This window comes from Agelaius phoeniceus, chromosome 3, assembly GCF_051311805.1.
Source record: "Agelaius phoeniceus isolate bAgePho1 chromosome 3, bAgePho1.hap1, whole genome shotgun sequence".
Taxonomy (NCBI): Eukaryota; Metazoa; Chordata; class Aves; order Passeriformes; family Icteridae; genus Agelaius; species Agelaius phoeniceus.
Window position 1 is genome coordinate 102688563 of NC_135267.1, and position 12961 is coordinate 102701523.

Here is a 12961-nt window from a genome sequence, read left to right on the forward strand (position 1 = left end):
TGTTGCTTTCTTAGATAGAATGTGCTTTTGCAGAAAGGAAGAATTGAAGCTTCTTGATGTGACAAAGAATAGTGAGAGCACCACTTTTCCCACTTGGGAAAAGAAGGTGTTTCTGCTTCTCTAACATCTGTCTAATTTTGGACCTTATTTGGCTTGAAAATAAACGCTGGAAGAGTGCAAACTCTTCTGTTCTGCTGAAGAACTTACCAACTGCACTTCCTTTGTTAATTAATTCTACAAGGCTACAGCCCTTGTGAAGCACAAAGAATGCTCCAAATTCACCTTCCAGTGCTTCAAGTGGATGGGAACACTGCTTGTTGCAGCATAACCTGTCCGAGAGATGCTGAGATGTCAGAGTCCATAGAGCTGTCTGTCATTGCAGGAGCAGCCATAGAGACAGATGACAGCCTCAAGCCTTCCCTGGCAACAGAGGGACAGTCGAAAATGCATCTGCCATCAACAGTATGGAAGCAGCCCAAGGACACCAAGGACTGGGGAGATGAATACATTTCCAAAGAGCAACCAGAGAGAGGGAAAGACATGGGCCAAAGCAGATACAGCTCAGCAGACAACATAATATGTGAACCCTCTTTGGCTGGTAAGGAGTAGAAAACTCTGGCTAGGGAGGCTCAAAGCTGGTATGAGCTGGCTGGTGACCAGCATCCATGGAGGGAGACACACAGGCCAGTTTCTGTTGCTGGGGGTAATCTCTCAGGGCCTCACACTCGAAGACCTCTGGAGTATCTGTTGGGCTGTGTGACTGACAGAACCACTCTGTACCCAGGACAGCCCTTCTCCTTTCCAAGACTTGTCAGGTTCAGAGTACTGATGGGATTGCAGCAGAGTAGGTGCTTAAGTGGGTGAAAAATACAACTGCTTATTCTGCAGGGTTTCTTCAGGATGGGAAACCCTAATATGAGTTGTTTTGCCTTTGATTGCTTGTTTTGTTATTCTTAGAAAAATTTTGTATTCATACGGGGAAATACATCTGCTTTGGAGCTTTCTTAGCAAACAGAGGCACTGGTCATGGCTGGGGCATGCTGTAGCATCAGGGTGAAGTTTTACATTTTCAGTAAAGAAGACAGAAAAAGATGAGGCATTGATATAATTTTTAAACAAGTTTCTCCTTTCATGATCCCCTCACCAGTCTAACATGCAGCTGTCCTTGAGGTCAGTATTTTCTTATTTTTAAACTTAACCCTTATCTTCTGGAAGCCAAAAGGCAGAACATCGCCTTGGAGCTGCTGGAGTCAGAAAGGAAGTATGTCATCAACCTTTCCCTCATCCTGAAGATCAAGGCCACACTGCAAGGGCCAGATGTGAAAAGAAGCACCAAAGAGAGAAGGTATTTGATGTAATGTGCTCTCTGTCTTTTGGAGAGTTTGCTTCAGTCAATATTACTTCTGCATTATCACCTCATAAACTTTTCTTACATCCACACAGAAATCTTTCAACACTTAGTTTATTTCTAGTTGAAAACTGGAGGCACTGGGAGGTTTTTGCAGTCATTAAAGACATTCCTGCCTGTCCCTTGCATCTTGTCCACAATCTTCTTTCTGATTCTGGGTGAAATCAACATGAAGTGGCAGAAAGGCAGTAGCACATTTTGACCAGCTCTGCATCAGTGGGTTGTCTTGTGAAAGGGCCTGACAAATGGGACAACACAGAAAGCTGTGGAGCTCTCCTCCAAGCTCTCAGTGGGATGGCTCAGGGCCATGGTCCTGCATCATCAGCCACTGCAGCATTGCCTGGGGCTTTTTAGTGCTGCTAATTCTGGTCAGCTACTCAATGCATTGCAAGGAAAGCCTAAGGAGCTTTCAAAACCCTTTATTAATGGCCAGCTGGAGAGGGTACTTGTGTGTACACAGCAGCCAAACCAGGATCCCCCAATGCAGCCAGGGCTCCAGCTACAGGAGTCAGTAACACCTATGCTATTGTAGCAATAATAGTGCAGTCAATATTACACCTGCAAGGCTGTGCTGAGCACTCAGGAATGCTCACCTCAGCAGATTTCACTTATTAGGGATGAGGTTTTGCTCTGTGTAACCAGTCTGATTTGGTCTCCCATCAGCTTTTTCCCCAACTCTTTGCGGTTCCTGGTGCAGCAGCACGTGGATTTACTGCACGCTCTCCAGGAGAGAGTCCTGAGCTGGCCACGACAAGGGATCCTAGGAGACATCTTCCTGAAGCTGACAAATGATGAGGTATGTTAAAGACCTCTCCAGAATCTTCTGTCATGTTTCATTACATTTTATTGAGGTGCAGGTGGACCAAGACACCTTAAACAGAGGGGCTGTGTTGTGCAGCTGTGGTCTGAAGGGCAAGGCCTTTCAGAAACCCCCTTGGAGCACAGTCCTGGGCCATGGCAGCCCCTCTGGTGTTCAGGGATCCCACATGCCAGATGCACCTGTGCGCAAGCAGCCCCATAGCACAGCTCCATAAACTACATGAGACCCAGACCTGCTTGCAGGAGCCACAGGTGAGCCTTGACAGCTTGAATGGCTGTATTTCCAGTGAGGGTGTGAAAAAAGAGGGGTTCTGATGCTCCCCTGCGCCCCAGTACACCTTGCTCAGAGTTCTGACAAGCAGGTGGGCAGGCACAGGCCCACATGATTTCTTGCATTCACTTCTGTTGCCCTGGTGAGCAGCAGGGATGTGTAAAAACTCATCTGATACTTTATAAATTTTAAGAATCTTAGATAAGAAGAGCCTCTCTACCCCTCCGCACCTGCAGTAAAGCTTTATACACTGTGCTCAACAGCTGAACATATTTTGTAAAACAGACTTTCCTGACAAGTTCCAAGCCCTGAAGGAATGAAACAGCAGCTCTGCTGCATTGGTGACCTTCCAGCAGTGATGGTGGGGAATTAACAGTTTGGTTGGCTCTGTGACCAAAAATCTCAATTAAGTTTGTGTGTTCTTCTCTTTTGTAAGAATAATTTTCTGGACTACTACGTTGCTTACCTGAGGGACCTGCCAGAATGCATCTCTCTGATCCACGTGGTGATCCTGAAGGAGGTAAACTTCCTGCCTGCTTCCCAGCACATGCAAGGCAACATGCAAGCCTGGATCTCTCCTGTTATGCCTGCCCATGATAGGACTCTCCTGCCAATCCACTTGTCCTGTTTCCTGGAGGTTGCCATGGCTGACTGGCACCTACAAAAGGCAGCTTTAACACCTTCCTCACTGTCTGAAATCAAAGCAGCTTTTCTGCTGTGCCATGAAACAATGTCTCAGATTAAACCTCCCAAAAGCTTGCCCATGCAGGTGCTATCCGCTATCCAGACCTTCTCCAGGAACTGTCTCCTGGAAAATGGAGGACTCATCCAAACAGAGGGATTGAGTCCTTTATAGAGAAAAGAGTCTTCACTTTCAGCTTCATCTATTTGGGTCTGGATTCTTGGTTTAAACTTAGAAAGTTAAATATAAAGGTAGTTTAAAGTGCAGTAACCTAACCCCATTTGCTTGCTTCCAATATATTTTAATTTAGAAGTCAATCTCATTTTGTTCAATTAATTTGAGCCTAAACTAAGAACTTCATTCTGAGCAACAGTGTCTTCTTGGGATTTCACTGAAACTTAACTAGTGCACTTTCAACGTGCCCCCCTTCTTTATTAGGCTGAGTGTCCCTAGTAGATAATTCCCAACCTAAATGCCTGGTGTGCCCCTGTGACTGTTGTAACTCCTTACAGCACAACTACTCATTAAACCACAGAACCATCGAGAAGGAGATGTGTTTTATGGGTGGAAAAGACTCTTAAGTTACTTTCTCTATTTCAGGTAGAAGAAGAAATCAAGTCTGATCTCTACATTCTGTTCTTTCATATAGTCCAGCGAATCCCTGAATACCTTATTCATCTACAGGTAGGGCCCCAGGATGGAAACTGTGCTTTGAACTCTAATCACATCAGATGACTTTTAACTCAGAGCTGGTATTTGGGCCTGTACAGGTACAGGGTCCTGACAAACCCAGTGGGTTCTTTGAAGAAAAAAAAACCAACAAAACTTTTAAAGGGAAAGCCAGCTAACAATAGGTTAAGTTTCATCTTTTTCACATGAGGCTTACTTATACTTGCCAGTTTCTCCAGTTGGCCTGACAGAAACAGCTTTTGTCCCCTGGGAAGCCAAAGGCTCTGCTGTCTGCTGCTCTGGGAAAACAGGAGGCCAGAGATGGGATGGGACACATCTGAGAGGGCTCCTAGGGCCCAACAACCTATCCTACAGAGAGATGGCTGATAAAAGGAGTTCTGGTTCACAGAAGGCTTATCTGAATTGTACTGGAACATTTCAGACAAGGCAAATATACAGAAAGCAAGCCCTAGAAAATCAAACCACTGGTTTATTCCCCCTAAGCTAAACTCCACCATTGCATCACCCACATATCTTGTGATTACATTTACAGTGGTTCCTTGTGCATTTGCACTGGGCTAGTGGGAGGCAGTCCCCATCCATATCCCTCAGAAACTCAGGGTGCCTAGCAAAGCTCTCCCAGGGCACTGCCATGAGCACTCCAGAGCGCTAATCCATGGTTCCAATAGTGCCTTCTCCCCAGAAAGGGTCAGGACAGCCTCCAAACAGCCTGCTCTCCTCTGTGCCTCAGAATGTCCTGAAGTTCACGGAGCAAGAGCACCCTGACTATTACCTGCTGCTGGTGTGTGTGCAGCGCCTCCGCGTTTTCATCTCACACTACAGCCTCCTCTTCCAGTGCAATGAAGATCTGCTGATACAGAAGAGGAAAAAGCTGAAGAAGTAAGCACAACATCAGCTCATTCTCTCTGTCACCAGGGAAAGGAGGGGTGGGGGAAGCCTGGCAAACAGGGGGTTTAGGTCCAGGCAAGATCAACAGGCACATTGCTCTGTTGAAATAAAACAAAGCCCTTTGCATCTGAATGCTGGAGAAGAACCACTATTGGCATTTGCCCTCCAAACTGAGGTCAGATTTGGGGTGGGCCCTTCTCCTTAACTCTGAGAGCAAAAGAAAAATCACTTCTAAATCCTTCTAAATAAAGCAGCCACATGTTTCATGGAATCATTTGATTCCTTAAGCTGGTGGCAAAGTCACTCCCAAGTGGGAAAACACATGGGGATTTAGGACTGGCAGCTCCAGGCCCTGCTGAGGGTGAGGACTGTTTCCCTTATGGACTGAGACTCCAAAAGAATGATGTTATTTTATTTTTCTGGGGGAGGAAGTAGGAGAAACAAAAGCCTCCCATAACCTGTTTGAGTTGAACTATGACAGAAATTACCCTGAATGTAGATTCTCAAGTTGCAGTTCAGAACAGTTCATTGAAATCAAGGCTTTTAGTAAAAATCAGAATCTGGTTGCCTTTGCTCTTTGTGATGATTTACCTGAGGAGTAGGACAAGATCAAATTTCAAGGGAAGCTTCCAAGTATGGAGAGTGGTAAAGGGCTGGAGCAGATTGCTGGGGAGGGACTGCAATCAGGAGAGGTGTTAAGAAACCACAGAAAGCAGGATGCCCTGCTGGCTGGAGCAGAATAGGTGGAACAGGCTCTTCCTTGGGGTGGGCAGAGGTGAACAGGAATATTAAGGTCCCTCCCAGTCCTGTTTTCTGTGATTCTACACGCTCGTGCTCATTCCCTGCCTTATTTCTTAGCCCGACGATGGATTTCTCCTCCCTCAGGTCATCCCTGGTGAAGCTGTACAAAGGTCTCACCTCCCAGTGCACAAGCCAGGAGGTTTCTCCAACACCCAGTGCAGCATCAATGCGGGACAGTGGGATCCACACTGAAGAGGCCATCCAGTCATTCCCAGCAGCACCTTCCTCTGGCACAACTACCCCGTAAGCCTGTGGTCCTTGTGGGCAGCTTTCAAAGTAGGCTGAAAATCTCTCCTCACCCACCCCATGCCAGTGACACCAGGCAGCTACAGGCTGTAATTTCCAAAACCACTCCCTGTATATGGAAAGAGAGATGGAGGGCTGGCTCCATCCTGCTATCCCCTGCTGTGTGGTTTACAAGGAGGGGATGTTTCAGAGCTCTAGCCAGGGCTGCCTGCTAAGGCAGTACATGAGGGAGGACATGAATTGGTTTAGGCCTGACAGTGGTGTGCATAATAACACTCTGCATTATTCACTGTTAACATTACAAGAGCTGGGAAACAGGACCAAGGTCTCAGAGCAGGGAAAAAAATACTTTTCCACACAGCACATAATGGAATGATGTGATTTGCTATCACAAGATACAAGTACAAAATGGGTTCAAAAAGACACAAGACTAAGACAGACAGGGCTACTGGTAACACCTGGAAATCTTCACAGAATCACAAAATATTCTAGTTGTAAAGGACAAGAATCATTGAGTCCAGCTCATGGCTCTACACAGAACCATCCTCAAGAGTCACACAGTGTGCCTGAGAGCTTTGTGCAAACACCTCTTGAACTCTGTCAGGCTGGTGCTGTGACCATTGCCCTGGGGAGCCTGTTCAGTGCCCAACCACCCCCTGGGTGAAGAAACTTTTCCTAATATCCAACCTAAACCTCCCCTGACACAACTCTAAGCCATTCCCTCAGGTCCTGTCACTGGTCACCAGAGAGAAGAGATCCATGTCTGCCCCTCTGCTGTCCCTCATGAGGAAGCTGCAAACTGCAATGAGGTCTCCCCTCAGTCTCCTCCAGGCTGAACAGACCAAGTGTCCTCAGCCACTCCTCATATGGTTCCCCTTTGGCCATTTCCAGCCTGACAGGTGCCAAATGAGATGATGATCAGAGAAACACTCTAGACTTACCTTTATTCTTATGCTGGCAATTTGTGGCTATTGTGCTTTCTTTGCTCATTTGATACTAACAAGAGTTTGGCTGCATCATTCCCAGAGCTCCTCTGTTAGCTGTGTTATAGATCAGTCCTTAGCCTCCTTCTCCCCACACTGCCCAAGCCAATCTCCCTCCTCTCACACACAGATTTCTCCAGGCCTCCACCTTGGTAGCCTCAGCTGGCATCACCCCCAAATTCATCCTGAGCTAAAGACTCAGCTGGAACACATGGAGGGTAGGAGCCCTCCAAGTACTCCTGACACATTTTGGGGACAGAGTCACTTTACCCAAGGGGTAAAGACAACCAGACCACAGGAAAGTGAGGCACAGCTCCTACATTACAGAGAGAGAAGAAAAGTTAGAATATAAAATGCAGATGAGCAGGAGAGAGATAGAGCAGTTGGCTTCTCATCTCAGTTTCTATTCATTTCATGCTGTAAAATACAAAAGTCAGACAAAGCTACTGGATAAGCAGTTCTGTCTTTCCAAGTTTAGTCCTCCTAACCAGCCAGGCCATTTCTGTAAGAAACACCTGTTACTGTTCTCCAAGACAGGAGAGTACCTTTTGGCCATAAAATCAACACAAGAGGGCTGGGGGAGTGGAGGGGTGGGGGGAATTTATCATGCTGTCTCTGTCATCCTTTAGTATTCCACTTCTGTCTGTTTTTTTGTTTTGCTTTGTTTTTTATTTCTAAGGCATTTGATGCCGCAGATGAAGAAACCGCAGCCAACAGTGATGGAGAACATCCAGGCTGTAAAGCCCCCTGACTGGGAGATGGAAAGCAGAAAACACGAGAGGCCAGAGAACATCCTTGCCTCCTCTCAGCTGACAGAGCAGGAACTCAAGGCCTTGACGGCCCCCTTGCAATCCATCCCTGAAATGGAGTACGAAGCGCCGCCGGCTGACGCGGTGGGGAACACTGAGAGAGCCATCAGAACCTCCGTGGAGCTGCTGCAGGATGCCAGGAACTTTGCACCAAGCTACGAAGAGTTTGACTACCCTGGGGAGGTTTTCACCATGCCAGGCCCTTACGAAGATGACACCTTCCAAAACCTTGCTCTCTTTGAGAACTGCTCCCCGGCCTCTTCCGAGTCCAGCTTGGATATTTGCTTCCTTAGGCCTGTGAACTTCACCTCAGAACCGGAGAGGACAGACCATGCCTTGCAGCCACTGCCTAAGAGCTGCACTCCCGTGAGCAGCAGCACCTACAAGCGTGAGATGTTCCACAGCAAAGGGAAGCAGCTGAGCAGGTCCCTGAAGGAGCTGCCGCGCAGCGCGGAGGGCGTGAGCACCAGACTCTACAGCACACGGAGCAGCAGTGGGAGCCGTCTGCAGCAGAAGCAGGACAGGAATGTTCAGCCTCACATGATCTCAGCCTCATCCCGAAGCTCCCAAAGGAGCTACTTCCCCCCACAGAGAGGAGCGGGTGAAAAACCGAGCTTTTTGGAAGTAAGGAGGCTTAAATAGGAGGAGGAAAAAAAATGGCACATGGTGGTGCAGCAGCAGCAGCAGCAGGAGAAAGATGTGAGATACAGTTAGAGTAGAACATGCCAAAACAGCTTTCAAGCCCACACATTCCAAGACCTCAACTGCTCGTTTTCACACACATCTTCCGCAGGGACAAGCATGGGTTGAGGTGCACAGCTGGCTGAGCTAGAACACCTTTGAGACAAGGTAGCCTCTTGTGTGTCTCCACTGTCACTGAGCTTCCCCCCCTCAAGGTGAATGTTCTGAGCAGGTCACAAAGTTTACACAAAGCTGTTCAAAATTAGTGCTGTGGTTGGCACCCAGTTAAACAGGTGCCTTTCCATCTGCTGTGAGGAGTGCTGGGTAAGTGCTGGATAAGTCATGCCAGTGTAAACCAGCATGACTTGGCCAAGCTCAGCCTATTTACGCCAGCAGGGATCTGGTCCATAGGTTTTGTTTCACCTGTATTTTTTGCCTGGATTGTACAGACCTATGCCAAACTCTGTGTGAGAACAGTCAGAGCCCACAGCTATGTCCCTCAGATGGGGCATGGCAAGCAGCACTGTAACCCTTCCGGGACACCAGGTCCTGCAGGAGCAATGTTTCTGTAGTTTGCAGTGACTGTTCAGAGACAGCCTTGGGCTGTCACAGCCAAGGAAGTAGAGGCCAAGGGTGCTCTGAGGTGCTTGGATATGAGGCTGTAGTTGCAGATGATGATGGGAGATAGCTTCCAACAGCCTGACTGAAAAGGCAGCAAGGAAACTTCAAAAGAAAAGAAAAAGAAAGCCTAGTGAGTGAAGGAGGTAGTAGAAGGTTGAACAGGGGAGATGAGGCAGAGGGAATAGTCATGGGGACACAGGCACTCCAGAGAAAGGGGACAATGAGCTCTTTGGCACTCACCTGCACAGAACTATGGCCCACAGCAGGGTGCAGATGTGGAGCTTGTCCAGAACTGCAGGACATGTTCTCCCCCCAGTGCAAAGGAAATCACCATGGCAGTGGTGGGCAGCATTGGAGAAAAGGGTCTTGTCCAGTCTTGCTGAGAGGAGCTTGGCACTCTCCCGAAGGAGGGACAGCTCTTTTAGTGGCACATTTACCACAAGGTGCGTGTCCTTTTGCCCCAGAGATATAAAACCATGCAGCAGCAGAGCCTATAGTAGAGTTTTTCACATTTCATCACTGCTCCAAAGCCTGATGCCTCCCTGGTCTAAGGGAGAAAGGAGAGGGTGGGAAGTTCTTCCAACTGCCCAAGCTGGCTTGCTCTCTCACTGGCAAAAGGAGCTAATGAGCTTCTCCTAAACAAAAAGCTTAGCAAGAAAGGCTCCAGTTCCCTCTAAAAATGCTTATCCTTCTATTCCTCTGTCACTGCCTCAGCCCTAGAGCCAGGAACAGGCTCTCTGCAGAGGTACCAGTGTTGCTTCCCAGCCTTGTCAGCACCTCCTCACCCACCAGGTCCCTCCTAGCACAGACAGAGAAATAGAAAGAGAGAGAAGGGAACAAGAATGTGAGGTTGCAAATGCTGGTTAAATTGTCTTTTCCCTTTTAGGAGCTCCATGCAGAAGACAACACCAGGTTCTGCCAGAAGGATGACAATGAGCAAACATCCTTCAGCGACCACAACCCGCGGCACGAGCCCAAGGGGGGGTTCCGGAGCTCCTTCCGCAAGCTCTTCAAAAAGAAATAAGCAGCCCCAAGAGAGGCAGGCCACAGCCAAAGCACAGCAGTGCTTCCCCAGGTCCCCGAGGGTGGAGACAGACAGCAAGGCCCCGGGATCCCCCTGGCTAACACAGAGGGTGGAGGGTGGGGGAGAGGAGACTCTCACAACTGCCTTACAAATGCATCCTGCTCTTTCTAGCACAGGGCAGGGCCAGGCTTTGGGTTGCAGTGGAGCTCAACCAGCAGGTCCAATAAGCACAGGAACTTGCTAGCTTTCATCTCTACCTGACTGAACTTCCCTCAGTTTTGGAAAGCTTTGGCCGAACCCTAATATTTTCTCCTCCCCCTCATCCCCCAAACTGCTTGATTTGCCATACATCTTTGCTCTTCCAAACTCAAGGCAGGTCTTTTCTGGCCTCAACCACAACAGAAGGGTTACCTTTGCAGCCCTGGCATCCTGGCCAGAAGTCTAAAATTCCCTTATTTCCTCTACTTTCCAAGAAAATCACCATCAAAGATGCATTCCAGGAGGCCAGCTCGCAGTACCCAGGTGGTTTGAGAAGGTCTTAGAAGCATCAGCTGAAGCACCTGAGCATTGCACTGCCTCATCAGCAACATCCTTTCTTTTGGACTTCCATCACTCACCAAAATCCTATTTCACCTTTTATGTGAATGCTGTTTTCCTGAATTGTGTCCTGCTGTAGGAATCACTGCTTCTGCTCTCAGAATCGCCTGTGTCTCCAGGCAGGTTGGGCCCAGGGCCTGCCACATGAGACTCTTCTCCACCTTATCCCCAGTGTGGATCACTGCAGACACTGTTAGTGCCAAACAGTGTCCTGGCTCCTGGTCTGTAACACACCTGGAATACACTCTGCTCACTCTTTGCCCTGACACCCTCACAAGCCACATCACGTGCAGCTTTGGAAAGGTTCTTCCAGCTAAAAATTGAGGCATTAGGACAGGAAAGTTGGTGGTGCACCATGTTCAGAGCCATAGCCCTCCTTCTTGTGCAAGGACAGATCAACGAGGCCACGAACAGGCCATCCTCCTCACACCTGGACGTGACAAACCCTCAGTTCCTGACCTCTGCAGAGGACTGAGAGAAGCTCTGCTGTGATACCCGTGTCACACACCAGCAGCGAGAGCACCACTGGCTCAGTGGGTGACCAGTGCAGTCCTGGTGAGCTCTGGTGCCACCGGAAGCTGGGACCTTCTGAGGGCAGTTTCAAGAGAACTCTGGTTTTATCACCTTGTTTTGACACACCTGGGACTCTGGTCTGTCCAAAGGACAGCTTCACCTTAAAAAGTTGTGAATTGTCTCCATGGGGCCCACAGCAATGCCTTGGGGGAAATCCTGTGAGACTGGGGGCTTGGGACTCCCCGCATCAGCACAAGGGTGGTTGGTTTTGGGGCCAAGAGAAGAGCACCCACCATGCTGCATGGCTCTCCTGGCCGTGGCAGCAGGACAGGGAGTCCAGAGCAGGTGTCCATGGATGCAGTGGCCAATACCTGCTGCAGATGCAGGGCCCAGAGCTCTCCAGCGTTGACTGACCTGCACCTACCACCTGCTTTTTCCTCTTCTGCTGGAGGCAGAGGGGTGTGTGTGAAAAGGGCTATCCAGACAGACAAAATCCATCCTTTACTGCAATCAAGGTTTTCCCAACAATTCAAGAATGTGACCAAGCAAAACCCCAAAGATGAAAATGTTTTAGCTGGTCCCTCTCCCATAGATTTTAATGAAACAAATATTCACTTCTCCTCCTTACAAAAAGGAAAGAAGTACCATACTTTCCTCCCCTAGCTTTTGGAAACTACTCTGGGAAGATTTTTTAATGTAAGGCTTTTAATAGCAAAAAAATTCCCTTCCATCTCCTTCCCTTTCCCTCACATCCTCATAAAATTACAAATTCCATGTCCTTTTCCAGTCAGGACTGCTTCATGCTGACCAGCCACTGAATCACAAAGACAGTTCCTAGGACTTGGCAGCTTTTAGTCTGATGCAGGGCCAGGATAGAAATTATATAGGAAAAGTCAGATACTTATAACTGAAGCATCAGCAAAGCCTGTTTGTTCTGCACAGGAATCAGCCACAGACAGAACTGTTTGTTTGTCCATGGAATGAGAACTGTATCATTATGGACAAGTGTCCATTGTAATGCACTGATGCTGTCAAGGGCTCTAATTTTTGTGGTCTCAAGTATGTAATGACACTTTAATCTCACAAAACAAACCTGCTTTTCATATTTGCCAAGCAAAATGGCAGGACAGAAACAGGACAAAGGAAAAAACCCTACCTGCTAACATCTCCTGGGTGAGGAAATCCTTCCAAAGTGGCAGACCCTTGCTTGTAAAATGCATGTGGATTTCAGCTTCTATTTTAGTGATTTAAAGCACAGTCAGAACTGATGGTTATTTCTTTTTGATTCTCTCTGAGTTCTTACTTCCAGGCCTATACTTACCACTTGAGATGTCCTTGTACCTGCTGCAAATGTAAACAGTATGAATGAATGATGCTCAGCACCACACACACACAACCTGTCAGAGGGTCCATTTCAAATCCATCTTTAGTGTACATGTGTGCTCTGGATTATTTTTCTTCCTTTGCCAAATAAACGTTCCCTTTAAATACTGCTGTTGCCTCTTGCACTGAATCAGCCAGAAGGTTGCATCCATTAAGGTGTTTCTCTGGTCCCTCTCTGAGGCAGCATTACTTACACAATCCTCTATCCCTACAAGTCGAGCCATGCAAGCAGACTGTTCCCTACACGAAGTTCTAAGGCCCTTATTCAGAACTCAGCTGATTCACTCTCAAGTCTTCTGGTCAAGATCCTGTTGTTGGTGTAGCTCACTGTGACAGATCTTCATCTACTTAAAGACTCTTCTAGACCACACCTTTCATAGCTACACTCCTGTTTAAGTCAGCCATCCTAGACTCAAAACAAAAAAAGGCTTTCTCTGAAATAGATGCAACAAACTTGTCCAAAGCAATTCCAATAACATGTGCCCTTTATTACTTACCTTTGGTTACCTTCTTTTTAAAAATATTACAGATGTTCTGTACATTTG

At 47.7% G+C, this 12961-nt stretch overlaps 1 protein-coding gene across 2 annotated transcripts in view; it reads left to right on the forward strand.

Moving 5' to 3' along the window:
• Positions 1 to 12525, forward strand: part of ARHGEF33 (Rho guanine nucleotide exchange factor 33) — a 29348-nt gene extending 16823 nt beyond the window's left edge. For both annotated transcript variants that reach the window (XM_077176031.1, XM_077176032.1), the window contains 9 exons: positions 383 to 598; positions 1216 to 1345; positions 2072 to 2204; positions 2935 to 3018; positions 3781 to 3864; positions 4601 to 4749; positions 5644 to 5802; positions 7468 to 8221; positions 9786 to 12525. In XM_077176031.1, coding sequence (XP_077032146.1) covers positions 383 to 598; positions 1216 to 1345; positions 2072 to 2204; positions 2935 to 3018; positions 3781 to 3864; positions 4601 to 4749; positions 5644 to 5802; positions 7468 to 8221; positions 9786 to 9923 — 1847 coding nt within the window. In that variant the 3' untranslated portion in view covers positions 9924 to 12525. The remainder of the gene's footprint in view (positions 1 to 382; positions 599 to 1215; positions 1346 to 2071; positions 2205 to 2934; positions 3019 to 3780; positions 3865 to 4600; positions 4750 to 5643; positions 5803 to 7467; positions 8222 to 9785) is intronic.
• Positions 12526 to 12961: the final 436 nt, after the last annotated feature.